General features: G+C 42.6%; 1 protein-coding gene across 9 annotated transcripts in view; it reads right to left on the bottom strand.

Moving 5' to 3' along the window:
• The window catches only part of LOC136772974 (octopamine receptor beta-1R-like), an 87,133-nt gene that overhangs the window by 23,615 nt on the left and 48,040 nt on the right, over positions 1-15,478 (bottom strand). The window contains exons 1-2 of one of the 9 annotated variants that reach the window (XM_066726263.1): positions 5,446-5,719; positions 51-909 (exon numbers count right to left, since the gene is read on the bottom strand). The exons of the other annotated variants lie outside the window; for them this stretch is intronic. Of the exons in view, the coding sequence (XP_066582360.1) occupies positions 51-710 (660 nt within the window). The 5' untranslated portion in view covers positions 711-909; positions 5,446-5,719. Of the gene's footprint in view, positions 1-50; positions 910-5,445; positions 5,720-15,478 lie in introns of those variants that run through there. 9 annotated transcript variants of the gene reach the window in all.

The raw sequence follows: 15,478 nt of genomic DNA, 5'->3' as shown, positions 1-15,478 counted from the left end.
GGAAAGCGATGAAATTCTCGATTTCACCCAGAATTTGTTCCATATTCTACCTGAGGATTGTCAGCGAGGTACTTGAGGTGTTCGTCGGTGGTGTACCAGCCCATGAAGATCGGGACGAAGCTGATGAGGGCCGGCAGGGTCCAAGCACTGGTCAACATACAGGTGACCGTCAAGTCCTTCATTATGGCTGGATACTCGAGTGGCCTGACGATCGCGTAGTACCTATCGACGCTGATGCAGCAAAGATGCAGTATCGACGCGGTGGAGAAATAAACGTCGAGGGAGCTCCACAAATCGCACATGACCCTCCCCAGCAACCACCGGCCCCTCGACAGCTCCACGGAAGCGTTGAAGCTCATCGCGCAGACCGCCACCAGGAGGTCGGCGGCGGCCAAACTGACGACGTAGCGATTCGTAGGCACTCGCAGTTTACGGTGCCTCCGAACACTCGCGATCACCAGGGCATTGCCCAATAACGCCGTGACGATTATACCGACCATGATGACCCCCTTCAGAACGATCACCGTCACACTGGCATCTTCGTTCTCCGCAGCCCTGACAACGCTGTGCTCCACCTCCGTCCCACTGTTCCTCGTCACGGACTCTACCACTTCCGACAGTTCGTACGCGTTCCGCAGCGCAGTCCTGATCCTCTCTAACGACCTTTCCGAGTCCTGCTTCGAGTCCTCCGGGGGCTCGCTGACTTCCATTCCAGATTACATGTCTAGGTTTCGTGTAACGCCACGCAGCCAAATGGACGTAAATGTGCTTCCTCCTTCACGTGTATACCAATAACATTCCAAGATTTACAGCTCTGCGATTTACTCACTGTAGACATCCCCCCCTTCCACCCTACCTACGCTCCAGATAATCCCTTGAGATTATCTCGCAGTCGTTATTCGAGGTTGCCTAAAATGGAGACGATCTTCTTCAGAATTTTTCAACATTCTTTTCTTTTTTTCATGTTGTCCCGTTTGCGATGGTCCGTGTTCCTAACGAACGCGGTCCATGGCAAACCTTAGGGTTTTTTTATTCGAATGATTTATGCGATCGGGATATATATATATATATCAGTCGGTCGAGGAAGTTTTAAATTTAACCGTGCTCTATTGGCTAAACTGTTTTATTCTCGATGCATTACGAGAGAGATATCATATCGACGCTGTAATAGAGTTTAGTGACGCGCGCTTTCAATCTTCGTGCGGTGGATCATACGAGTAAGTTTTTTTAGCAATCGCGTCGAGCCAATTCGGCTATAGGCGTGACTCGTTCGAGAAAGCTTCGTTCAATGTTTCATGGCAAATTGAATCTTTCAAGATTATCTTTTCCATACTCGTTTAAAATAAGTTTCGAGGGACCTTGATGGAAGATTAAAACTCTCACTCGCGGTACTTGAAAATATTTTCTTCTTTGCATGAAAATTACACTAATAAAGGGAAACCCTCGGTGGCTCTCGCAGATTTATGAAATAGCATATTCAAGCACAGACGCTGCTATTTTTCTGAAACTAAATTAAAATGCCGGGGAAATGAATATTCTCTTCACCGAATCGTAATTACTCTAGCATATCTGACTCCTGAGATTAATTTATAGTCTCGTTGTCACTTTTTGCAAATAGCACAATCATGTATATGTACGAAACGTGTTACGTCTTATATAGACACACACACACACACATACATAGAGTGTATACCAAATAAAACATATCGCTGGATCTCCAGGGGCCAAAAATAAAGCGCGAGTGGTTGCAAAAGGGCGAGAGATTCAAAAGCGGAGGCACGACCCTCGTATCAGTCACGCGAGCTGGCGAAAATTTTCCAAGAATCCCGTCCCACCGTTCTTGAACTTTCCATGCACAAGATTCGGAAACGCAGATCCCCAGGTCTGTCCTTGATTGTGCACATGGCGCGAAAATACTCGAGACTACCGATCGAGCTTGACCTTGCAAGTTATCAAACCACCTTTGGATCCTGTCGATGCTCTCGTCGTATATCATCTCCGTAACGCGAAGCGTTCGTTTCTATTTGTACCACCGAAAACACAGAAGCTTCGTTGGTGGTATTAATAAAATAACGCACACGCGCGTCTGGCTACCCATCGAGACTCTAAAAATTCTTAAACTGTGCAACGACTTAGGGATGTTTCGCATCGATCGCCCGAAAGGTTTGGCCAAAGTTTGGCAAAAATGACGTATCGATTCTCGACCAATCGAACCGTTGACGTATTTAAGCGAACGTCAACGATATAGGATCGGGGAAATAACGAGTGCTCGGCATCCACCGCCTGCATTATTTATAAATCGTTGCGAGCTTGCCAAATTTTTCAAGCGCGATTTACCGAGTGACGTCGTGGTGGCCGGAAAATGCGAGAAGCATCGGGGATTAACTAGTTGCTATAATTAATGGACCCGAAGTACGGTAATCCTGCGCTCTCTCTCTCTCTCTCTCACGAGTTCGATCGGTTCCCTCGATAATTTCGACAGCAGTCCCACTAGGAGACACACCGACTGCATCTTCTATCTCTCTCTCTCTCTCTCTCTCTCTCTTATTGTCTGACGCGAACGCTCAACCCCATTTGGTCTTCGTTATTAACGACCTCAACAATTTCTCATCGATTTTCTAAAACGTATCATGCTCGACTCACGACAACAATCACAATTTTTTTCTATACGTCCTATATCGCACCTTCACGATCCTCTCCCATGCGACACAAAACTTGTAAAAAGTCCTATTAATTTCTTTCAAGCAATTAGTCGTTGCTCCAACGAATTCAATTAGAAATTAATTTTTATCAGAGACGAATGGTTCTATTTTTATCGTTACGATTCGTGGGAAAATTAGGGGATAAGGAACGTCGTTTGTTTGGTTAAATAATATATACTTGACGTGGATCGACGTGCGAAGTTTGATGCAGGTACCTGCGTAACCTTCGTGCAGGTGTATAAAAACTGAAATGTACAGTATAAAAATCAGACTTGTTCGTACTCGCCTTTATTTCTTTTGAACATTTATAAATAATTTACTAATATAATTATGAAAAATGTCACGATGTTTGCGTATTCACAGTGTTTTTTGCAAATTTTTTTATACCAATTTGTAAAGGTTTAATGCAAAGGTCTTTTCTCAACATTCGAGAAAACGTAATTTACACAGAACTTACGTTCTGGTAAAGGGCTTTAAATGGTGGTTTAAAAAGAAGTTTCGTTAAAAAAGTGTGAATACTTTAAAAGATACGAATATCAGTGTTATCAAAGCTACTTTTTTTCGTCGATTAAATAACTTGAAAATAACGTCCCTTAGAAATGGAAAAATTGTTAATATAGTTCCCACAAAATTTGCAGGTTATTTAAAACCTTTTCCTTCAAAATAAAGGTTCGTACCAAAGAGAAAGAGATTCTTATTTAGCATTCCTATATATATATATATATATATATATGAAAAGTACGAAACGTGGACATTGAAAAAGATTTGTTAGCAGGAATTCTGTAAACCGTGATAAATTACCGGAGCACGCTAGAAGAAAGCAGATCGAAGGACGCTGTAGTAAAATTTCGCCACGACAAGAGTTTCGCAAAAAAAGAAATTAAGCATCCTACATTGCTGATGCAGATGGTAAGATAGCCAACGTTTTTTTTTTCAAGTTCAGCTAGAGTGGAACGAAGGTCGAGGTCACTCACGAGGTTTTAAAGCTTCCAGATCGTTCACAAAGATTGTTCGATTCGTGCTAAGTTGTTTGCATCGTAAATTTTGCAATTACGCGCTCAGCCTTTTTAAACTAGTCGCGTACGATACATCCGACAATTCATCCAATCGAACCTACACTTTTCCATTATATAAATTCGATTCCTACATAGTAACGGCCGCTCGAAGAATTATTGCAGCCTGACGACGATTCTCAAGTTTCGCGCTGTTTACGATTTAAGACGCGCGAACAGCTTAACGCGACTCTCGGTCAATTAGAGCCACGTAAATATAGTGGACGTCAGTTTAAAGTCAAGGCGCCGCGCACAGGGTTAAGTATCGTCACTTGACTCCGAGCAACAATCGTTTTACTCTGTACTAAAACCGTTAAAAATGTTATCTGTCGAATTGATTTTCTCTGCTGATACCAGCTCTCTCGCATGTACATACATATATATATATATATATATACTGGAATATCGATCACGCTCCGCAAAGTGTTTTTCATAATATTACCGAGCACTCTGGAAATATCATTGAACCTGATCGAACGACGGGAAACAATGAAAAATGGTATAGGAGTAATTACAGTGATAAAAATATAAAGAGGGGGGGGGAGGGGGTGAATTGGAAAGATTGATCGAAGCGTTAAATAAAATAAAGTATTGCGATGAGATGGGACGATCGTTTAGGGAAGTAACATCAATCTGAGAAGCTATATATATATATATATATAATATGTAGAAGAGAGCAGAGATCCGTCGTTTGTCACACGGAGGGTTGGATGCTTCGATAATTACGTAAAGATTTTCAGGCAAGGTCAAGAGTGGCGACGCGAGGTCAGCCCTTCTGATCGTTAAACAGCTTCCCGCGACCTCAACCTTGGCAGTATTCGATAAACTCTGCATCTGGGACCAAGGGGAAAGCCGATAACCAACCGCGACACCTTATCAATGACCTTAGAATGGGCGAAAATATTTTTTCGAATGCTCGAGTAACAAGAGTGATTTTTTAGTCCACGTATTCCGCAGCTCGGCCGATCGATCCATGCCGCATTAGCAACTGAATTTATCCGCCAGCAAAAGCTTCGTTTGAATAAATGAAAGGCATCGAACGATAGGGGTCGATGCTGCGTTTAATTTTCTGCCTATTCTCGTAAAAAGTGAATAATCTGAAATTTACCCCCCCCCCCCCCCCCTTACTCGAGACCATCGAATACTTTAATCCCATTTCCAATACTGGAAGTTGAGCAACGCCTGCTTAATTGGATAAACGATCTCGTTAGATTGCAGTCGGTAGAAATAATTCGCGAGCACGAGACAGCCGCGAGAGAATTGCAACGGTGAGAAAAAAAGTGGTATTTGGTCAGTGTCCCGATGCACGAGCACGAGGGCAGGCCAGGTGCGCAGGCGTTTCCCGCATCATCAGGATTTTCCCGCTTCTGGTACGTTCCCTCTCAAAAATTCCATTTCCGACCTAGAACCCATTTATACCGACCTGGCGAAACATTTATTTTCAACCGTGATACATCCCGACGCATTAATCTGATAAATTAGACACCTGTCTCTCTCTCTCTCTCTCTCTCTCTTCCTCTTCCTCTCTCCCCCCCCCACAAGGTTGAATCTTTAGCTAACCTCCCAACGATGTAGCTTTGGCGCCACTATCAAAAACCTTTCCCCCACCTATCTCCCATTACTGTCAAAACCTCCACTCTCTATATTATTTCCCGTTTTTACTTCCAACGAATTATCCAATCGCTCCTTACTATGCCCACAGTTTTCATGGGATCCTCACTCTTCCTCAACATAATTTCAACTGCCACCTCCGACCACTGATCTGCCACGAACATCAATATTCGCGCACTGAGAAATCTCGCGAGAATTCTGGATGGCCTCTGGCGTTCCCAGATTTTTTCAAAGACAAAGCGTAGTGGCAGGTCACGTCTCGGAGGGTCTTTGGAAATCCGAGATTCACGTGACGATTCGTGACTCTCCGGAAGCAGCCTTAGCAATGACAAATGCCCCGCACTACGTGTTCGGGCGACGCCGGTAGCGGGTAGACTGAGCGTCGCGACGTACCACGGCGCCGTGGCTTAATCTCCCCTCTCTTTCTCTCCCTCTTCCTCCTCCACCAACACACGCATGCACACGGACAGAGACACACGACGCGCACAACGTAACTCTCGCTCCATCCTATACTCCGCCCGTCTCTCCCAGTCTGTTTCCACTTAATGGAGGGCATATACGAACACACCACTCCCTGGCCCAAATCCACCACCATTTTAACCATACGTGCACGCACACACTCCTCTCTCGAAATTAAGACGGACACGACACTCGTCCAATGCACATCCCCCCCCCCCCCCCCCCCACCAACCCCATTTTGCCTGACTCTACCTCTCTGTTTTCACTTAATCTTCTTCTTAATATCGATTAGCAAGGATTACCGAACATCCTACTGCGACCAACTTCGCTGAACCAACCAGATTCGTCGTTTTATCCGTTAAATCAATATTATATATGTATATATTATTAATCGCGTACCCCAATACCTTCGTCCCCGAATTCCGAATAATTTTCATCGGAATTCTTCGAGACCGCAGCTCTCCTCCGCATATGTTCATGCAGATGTAACACGCCTCTGTCTCACTTTTCTCACTTAACGGAGAACGTGCATCTGGCCAAAACTCTCTTGCTCCAAAACCACCAGGCTTTTATCAAAAGAAGAGCAATATTTTTTTCACCATCCACTCAACCTTAGCGAGTCTTTTTCTGCGCCCTGCACTCTCGCTGTATTCATCGCGAGTCTCAAAAAAATCTTTGCACGACTTTTTACGCGAAATTACATTTCGCGCCTGTAATCAACACTTTGCTGCGTCGCCATCAAAATGCAGCGAACGTATCGAACGAAGCGTGCGAAATATGACACATAGAAACTGTTAAATATCATTTTAATCTAACGTTTGCTCCTTTGCATATATGTATAGAACGAGGTCCCTTCGAGGTATAATTACTGCCGTCAGAATTAATTGTTGCTTTGTGTCAGTAATGGTAAGTACAATTTTTTTCGGGCGGAATCAATTCGAAGCGACGCGCATAAGACCTGATCTAGCCGTACGTGAGCGTTTTGGTGGAAGAGAGCGTTGAAAACACAGGAGGGAAAAAGCGATGACGCAACGAGACTGGAAAACAATGGACGTGCGTGGAACGATAAAAGTATTTGTCCTCGAGTGGAGCGAAGGCTTGCTTTCGAAAAGAAGGAAAATGTGCAAGCGCAACGGATCGATGCACTTGTTTACCAGCCGCGTTCAAGAGCAGAGATCAGGGACCTGAGGTCACTCGGTTAGAATTTCTACTCGGCCGCATGCACGACTTTTGCCGTGGAATACGCAAAATTACTCCAAAACCGTGTATCGACACCGAGCAGAGTAATTCCACGCTTTTCAAATCGATGCAACGTTCAGAATTCCAGACGAGGACATTTAAATTTCCACGCGAAATCAAGCAAGAGACTTTCCACGAAATACAAAATTATACCATTTTTTATTTTTATTTCTTACCGCGTATAAAACCACACACACACTCACACACAGTTTATTAGTTTTCCCTGCACTTACTTCGTGGTACAAACGTGTGCCCAACATAACGTGGCAATTATTACTGGAAAATGTTGCAATTCTCGAGCCAGTCAGTTTTAAATTTGTCGAGTGGTGTGCGAAACGTCTTTTTCACGCTAGGAGGACTTCCGTGAAGTATTCATAATTCGTCGGCGTTGCGGTGACTAAAAAGAAGAGTGGGTCGTTTGAATATTTACATTCTTGTAGAAAATTCGTGTCTTGCTCGGTTTTTCGCTGAATTTTTGCGGAAATATCATCGGTTTGCTGCAGCTGAAAGGTGGACGAGCATGGTTATGCGAAACCAAATGTAAGCTGCAGTGTGAGAGAGAGAGAGAGCGACAAAAGTAAATTGGCCAAGCAAGCGAGCAAACAGACGTTGTAAACGAGTGGATCGGCTCGGGTGGAAGGTGAAATCGGTGAAATCCAATGTCTCGCGTGTGCGAGGGGCTCTTGCTTGACATTACGACGGAAAAGTATTGACTTTTTGCTTCATCCAAAAGTATAAAACGCGGTGGATTGATTGCTTATATACACTGGCACACGTAAGAACAGTTTGACCTTCGACCCGTACACGGCCATACAACGACGACGTTCGCTCGTTTCCTGTTTGCCTCTGAAAATTACTCCGATCGACACCATGCAGGCAGTTAACTGGCCAGGCAGCCAACCAATCAGCCTGCCAGCTGAGAGCTGCCGCTGCCGGAAGCCTTTTTCTTGCCCCGACGATCACGCGAAACTTCAGACGTTGCACGCGACACTCGTTCCTACACCATCTCAAGGTTCTTTTGCTTCATCCCCCCCCCCCCTCTTCGTATTCCACCACTTTCTTTATTTCTCTCAACCCCACCCTCTGTAATCCCCCCCCACTACAAATTTACACCCACGAATTACAACGATTCTGCAAAGCCCCCGGTAAACATCGAATACATAGTATCGAGACAGGTAAAATGTTAGATTGATAAAATAATTGACTAAATTTCCATTACTTTGCAATTATTTGATAAGAGATGATTATCCGTTATCGGAGAAAGTAGCCAGAGTGCTTTCGCGTTGTTTGTCCTGTCGATAAATTCTGGTATTAAGGTATTTATCGATCTTTCGCCCCAGTCTTATTTATCTTTCAATCAAACGTGTTTCGTCGGACCGTTTCAGCACCTTTTCTATATATATATATATATATATACACAATCACAGTGAGTTTTTTCTGTCATTTTACTCGTGGCTTACGCGAGCTACCCCTCTCTTTCATTTACGACTCCTTATATCCACTTTCTTTCTTGGAATATACTTCCATTCAGGTCCTGTGTCGTTCGTATCATCGTGGTATCAAATCCCCCCTCCCCCCCCTTACACTTCAGACTATAGCAAAGATATAAGCTACATAAGCTAGCTTCTCAGAAAGATAACAAACGTGGCGAAAGCTTCTTCCTCCTCTGGACAGTGTGAACGAGGATCGATGTGGATGAGTTACGAGGGCAGAGAGAGAGAGAGAGAGAGAGAGAGAGAGAGAGACCAGTTTAATGAGAGAAAAAAATATGATACTCGAGTCTGTGTAGCACGGGGGAGCACCACTTAATTCGTTAAAACTTGGTAGGCTTATCTCCCATCCATATGCCAGAATAGACCAAAAAATATCAAAAGAAAACTTTTTACCCTGCACACGAATGTTTGTGATCGAAGCACCGAATTATGACGTCACACTCGACGTGGGCGACGAAGAATCGAGCCCAAACAACGCGGTGATTTATCGCATCGGGCGTTACATTATCAAAAAAGTGGAATCGATTTTTTTTGTCCACCATACGTGAGGGAGAAAATCAGCTTTTTCTAGTCTACCCATGAAACGACTGACTCTTTTTTTATACGGGTCGCGTAAAGCACGTTAAAGTAATACCAGCGATTCGTGTAACGAGCGAGGCGAGACATGCGATTCATTGGAGCGAAAGGCGAGTGGAGGGGTGGGGGGTGGGGGGGGGGGTGAAAGAAAAATAAACCAGTTTTCTGGAAGATCGAGTAAAGACCTTATACTGCGAATGGTCCATACTGTTGCACGGAGGCTACTCCCATTCTTCGGTTCTTTCTTTCCTTCCTCATTTAACCCTCTCCCTTTCACCGTTGAAAGAGAAAACGACAAAAAGTATACAGTCGGAGAAACTTATTGCTTAAGTGAGAAGTTTCAATCCAATTTTAGTTCCCTTATGAGAGAGCTGACAAAAACTTTCTCCATCCTTCTTTCGAGGCGCGCGACGCTTACAGCTCAGTCAGTGTCGAGTTAATAAAAGCTCTCATGCAAATTGCTCGTAACGATTTCCCAATCGGTTCGTGGAAAAATCGAAATTTCTCGGTGCTCTTTCGATCATGAGCGGGAAGTCGAGCTATCAAAGATTGAGTCTGATTGGAAAACGCGATAATGTTTTTTTCTCTCTCTCTCTCAATTTGCTTCGTTTTCAGCTTCAATTCCTGGCATCGGACTGGTCAGATGGAATGGATTAAACGCTCCTTGTCACGTGCACGGAGAAAACTAGATCGAGTGGAGGGAATACGAGTGATGGAAAATGTCATTGTGAGCCAGAGAGCTGTTGCGGAATTTTAATTGTTGTGCCACTCTTTTTAAGATTGGAAAAGTTTCTTAAAGTGCGGGAAAAAGAAGAGGTTGAGTGACAAAAGGCTAATCTTCGTGGTTGAGGATGAGAGAGAGATGGTTCGAGATAGATATAGGTAGATAAATAGATAGATTGATAGAGAGAGAGAGAGAGGGAGAGAGAGTACCAAAACATGCTTGACTGAACTGGCTGACCGCATGCCGTTAGCGAAAAAGGAAAAGCTCTTTTGTGGAAAATAGATGCTGGTGGAAAAGCGTGAAAAGGGATGGACAGGGTGAGAGGGGAATCTTTCCATAAAAGGCAGTGACGCCCTCAAGAAACTATCGGATCTCGAAAGGAGCTGCTACGAGTTTTACGAGCTCCAATTTGAAATCTTGGAAATTCGTCAATTCTACTTACGTGGCCTTGACCCGGAACCTCCGGTTCTCACTTGCAAACTCAGCTTCTGTACCACAATGGATTTTCGCGCGCTTTGAAATCTTGCGTGCTTCTGATGGAAGAAGTAATTTTTGTCGGGTGAAAATTGGAAAACACGTTGGAAAATACGATAATTGACGATTTTAAACGACGTTTTGTAATTTACACGTGTTGCGGAGAATCGTTGTCGTCTTTGAAACGCTTATTTGAATTCATTGAGGGATTTTAATTTTTCAGATAAAAACGCAACGATCAATGAGAATAATATAAGAAAAAATAATTTTTGAAGAGGACTTAATTTTGGCGTTTATATGTATAAATAGTGGAGATCGTACAGTAATTAATTATTATTACATTGATAATTTTTGTAATGCTTTAACCCGTTTTGGGGCGAAAAGCATTAATTTCATAGTTTATTCATATATTTAAAATAAAATCTATAAAACTTAAAAGCTGTGAGAGTCCTTGAGACTTTTTCCTTTGGCTGTTGCAAGCACAAGAACAACACAAAACATAAAAACAACACACGCACTGCGCGCTGACAATATTTACACGAGTTTTTCCATTATTACATTGTTTTATAAAAAATTATTTAATTATAAATGAATAATAGTACAAATCTCAGTAGAATTATTAAAGAAGCATTTAAAATAGAATATAATAATGGATAAACTCGTAAATATTGTCAGCGCGCAGTGCGTGTGTTGTGTTTATGTTTTGTATTGTTCCTATGCTTGCAACGGCCAAAGGCAAAAGTCTCAAGGACTCTTATAACCTATAAATTTCATTAACATTACTTTATAGCTGAATTAACTATCAAATTAATTGAATGGAATAAGGTAGATCGAAGATTCAATTATTATTAAACAAAATAAATTATAATTTTTATTTAAAAAATTATATACACTTTTCCTCTCCATTGACTTCATTTTTCCATTTATTATATCTTTTCTCATTCCGTAATTTACACGAAAACTACATTCTTGTAGAATAACAAATTATTTCATTATAATTTCGCAAGTATAACCTTCAGAGGTTGCGTGAGGTAAAGGAACGACCAAGCTGCGTTGGGACAACTGTCGTAAATCACGAATAATATTAATTAAAAACTGATTTAAAAAAATATACTTAAGTAACAAAATTATAACTAAATAAACAAATATTTTTAGTGTTTTTATAAAGTTACTTTCTTGCTCATAAAAAACATAATATAAAACGTAAATTTTTCTATACTAGCAAAATGAAAATGCCTGCTCAATTTTCACACACAGTATAAAATATCCTACCCCATTAGGTTTCGAAACACATTTATTTTCTCTCTCCCTCTTCCTTATCCCCGTCTTAGCAACACCAGACGACATTACTACGATGAAGAAAAAGAGAGCAAGAGACATTTTTCCTCATCAGGCTGCAATCTATCATGGTTTAATTGCGCCGAATGAAAATTTCCAACTGGGCGAAATAATTCTGTTTTGGCGAGCAGAAGATGGAGGGGGAGGGGTGGAGGAAAAAGTATGCCCCAGTCTGTATAATTTAATTCACGATATATAAGGGTGGTTATCCTTACAGGAGAACTATTGGTATAGCAGTAATCCTGTTTCCTATTTCAATTAAGCTCATTCCGCTGAGAGGGATCCGAGCTGCAGGTGCTCGTTTCTCAACAATGATCTACGTGGTTTCTTACGGATCGCAACAAGCGACTGCACCTCCTACTCGCTCGCAGCACCAACTGGTTACCAGTAGAAACCACCATCTTCAAATCGAGAAGCATTAAATTGATTGTTTCATGAACAAACCAGCCATCTCGAATTACTCTCAATCAATTTCATCCAGCCCTCGCTCTTTCACCAAGCTGGTTTCCTCACAGTTACCACATATAAATGTGAATAAAAAAATAATTCCCATCGAACGATACAAGCGATGAGAAAACTACTGTAGAATCCACCTTATCCCCCCCCCCCTAACTCGCTCTTAAGCCGATTACGTCCTCCTTTTATCGAATTTCGAATAGCATAGTCGCAACTAAACGTGGAGGTAGTGACAACTTCGAGCTGTGCATACATATATAGTGCACACGTGCAGCAGCTCATTTGAGAAAACTCTTTGCTTGAAACGATCTTGAAAATGCCTGCATAAGGTCCTCTCCTGCGCATAAAGCCAAATCGAATAGTCTAATGAGATCCTCCGAGCAAATATACCCTCGTGCTTACTCAACCGTTGCAAATCTTTATATTTCTCTTTAATGCAATAGTATCAGGCACGCGATTCGAGGAAAAATGAAATCTTGCACCGATGTACCAATACGGTATATACATATCTATATTAGCGAGGAATTAATTCGCCTTTAAGATCAAGGATGCGAGACAAGTTTATAGCTGAAGGCAGATCCGTTATGCTAATCATTATTTAAACGTCGTTAAAACTCGTCTCTATAAATAACCGATTCTGAATCAGAAACTTGTTCTTGGCTTAGACATTTACAAGTTTATTAAAAACATTAATCTCTATATTTATACAAAATTTATTTATAGCGGTATATTTATAATCGCTGTCCACCTCCCTCGTACCGATGACCACAGCTTGTACAATAGACATGTTCACCAAAAATAATGCACCGTTATTTCTATACAAAATTATCTTTAACACACTGTTTACCGTCTCGGTCTATTTTTGCACAAAATATCGCATATTCCTGGGATAAACCTGGCACGATGCAACTTACCTGCAAATTTATCATCGATCGGGCGAATCGGTGCTGTTTCGTAAATCGTTTCCTCGTTATTATACAAAGTATCTAGGTTCAGCTTAGTGTAACCTTGTGCATCAGAAAGGAAAACATTTGGTCGTTTCTTTTCATCGATGCGTGCAGTGGACGCATGAACACTGCTGCTACTTTTAACGCGAATCTTGCGTTCTGTCATTCCGCAGTGCTGTTTCGTAAATCGTTTCGTCATTATTACAAAAAGCATCTCGGTTCAGCTTATAGTTTAACCTTGTGCATCAGAAAGGAAAACATTTGGTCGCTTCTTCTCATCGATGCGTGCAGTGGACGCATGAACACTGCTGCTACTATTAACGCGAATCTTGCGTTCTGTCATTCCGGCATCGTGCGTCTGACACGTTACATATATTTAACTCTCCATTTCCACGAATCCAACTGTACCTCACGCGTACGTACGTGGGTCGATCCACCAGTAGCGCTCGCGTGGAAGCTAATCCGACCATATATATGGCATCGCGTCAAACGCTTCTCACCACCCCCCCCCCCCCTACACACTCCCGATCCCAAGCCATGTATTACCGAAACGATATTGGCGACTGATACACAAGCCAGACACGCCAAAGTAGTTTTACAATCCAGTAATGGGAGAAATTGCTCTCAAAGCCAATCTTGGTGACCTTGAGAGAGACTGGAGTATCGATAAACTCGCGCACGGTCCAACGGGATAATATTCCTAACAATATGTTTACAGCTCTGCGATAAAATGGGAAAGAATCTCGCAGTGAAATGATTTAGGATCGCATCTCGTTTGCTCCAAAATGTGGGAGTTTCGTGATTTTATCGGAGTAGTTTGATATTTTCTATATATAATAATAATAATAAGTGACGTTTATTCCTCGGCAGTTTTGGGTGTTGGTCCCCGTTGATCTATCACGCGTTTGACGGTAATTAACGCCGGAAGGGTCCAATCGCGAGAGGCGAATTTCAAGGAGCCTTGGGCGATTTGCCAATTACCTTCCTACGAATTGCTGGGATCGATGCGGGATGAGAAGGCAAATCGCGCGATACCCAAATGCGCATCTTTGCTCGTGCGACTTGCGAGTTTCCTGGAAAGGGGGGGGGGGGATTTGCGGTGGAGGAGCTCGCAGAAGCACCGGAAGCGTCTTGCGAAATTATCGGTTTCCCCAAGTGAGGAAGATTATTTTCAAGGATTCCTCGTGATGTCTCTGCGAGGACGCTTGGTTTCCGATGTCGACGAATGGACCACGTTAAGCAAGATAAACCTGGAAATTTCGTACAGACCTTAAGCTAAGGATGGCTCGCTGTCGATGATAAGAACACGACAATGCACGAAAGACGCTTTTAATCGGCTTCCAGTTTACTCGTAGGATCAACTTGATGCACTACCCACGCGGAGATATCTCGGACCTAGCCTCTTACAAGATTTCCTTCTCTCCCTCTCCCTCGTAGTATTAATTCGATCCGCAAAATCCCCTCGTTAAACCTAAACAAGGCGTAAGCCTACCGATGATTCAGGGTGTGGCATTTAAGACGGTGCAGGGTTAAAGTAGAAAAATTCATTTATCTCCGTAATTACAAGACATTTCTGACTCCAAATACCACAAAGAATTTCCAAAATTTTCTATAGAAAATTAATATCTGTGTACGTATAGTTACAGACATGAATATTTTTTCTTCTGTGATCCAAGGGTTATTAAAGACCTCACTGTCTAAGCCAATAATAATCATTCGCAGTAATTTTCTATTATATCTCGACCCCGAGCAACACTCGAGTCTATTTTCTGAAAATAAATTATAAACAGCCGAGTCTAAAAAAATGAAGAAAAGTTGTAGGTTTGGGGGGGGGGGGGGGGAGCGAACGGAAATCTTTGAGCGTGTTGAAGTTGAAACGAGTGATCGTGTGTGTGTGTGTGTGTGTACAAATCCGAGGAACGAGGTGAGTTTCTTATACGTATCAATCGGAGAGTCCATACGTATAAGGTAGAATCGGAGGAGGCATTGTCGCAAGATAAACGTCTCGGTGGATCGAGATGTCAGAGGGGAATCGTGGAGAACATTGGAAAGCAGTCGTTTGCTCGCGATGAGAATATCCAGAAGCCAATTGGGAAAATGTTTTTCCTCGATGGATAAGTCGAATGGGTCAAAAGTTCAGGACGAGGCACAAAGTTGGAAAGAGAATGACGTGGCGGTTCATCCGGGGATTACACAATCGGCACTCTCGACGTTGGCGAACCTTATCGACTAGGAGTCAACCACGATCTTGCCGAAAATCACCGAGGATTCTCGAAGGACCTTGGCGGGGCAAAGCCGAGTAGCTCGAAAACGTAAAATTGAACCTTATCGACGAAAAGTCTATAACACTGGCTTCCGCGAGAATGGATACCAATATCTCCCATTGCGGAGAAAAATTATTTCTTTT

This window comes from Prorops nasuta, unplaced genomic scaffold (assembly GCF_024137725.1).
Source record: "Prorops nasuta isolate Cenicafe-Biocafe unplaced genomic scaffold, Cenicafe_Pnas_1.2 PNAS00004, whole genome shotgun sequence".
In the NCBI taxonomy this organism is placed as follows: domain Eukaryota; kingdom Metazoa; phylum Arthropoda; class Insecta; order Hymenoptera; family Bethylidae; genus Prorops; species Prorops nasuta.
This window is presented reverse-complemented; position numbering and strand designations above follow the sequence as displayed.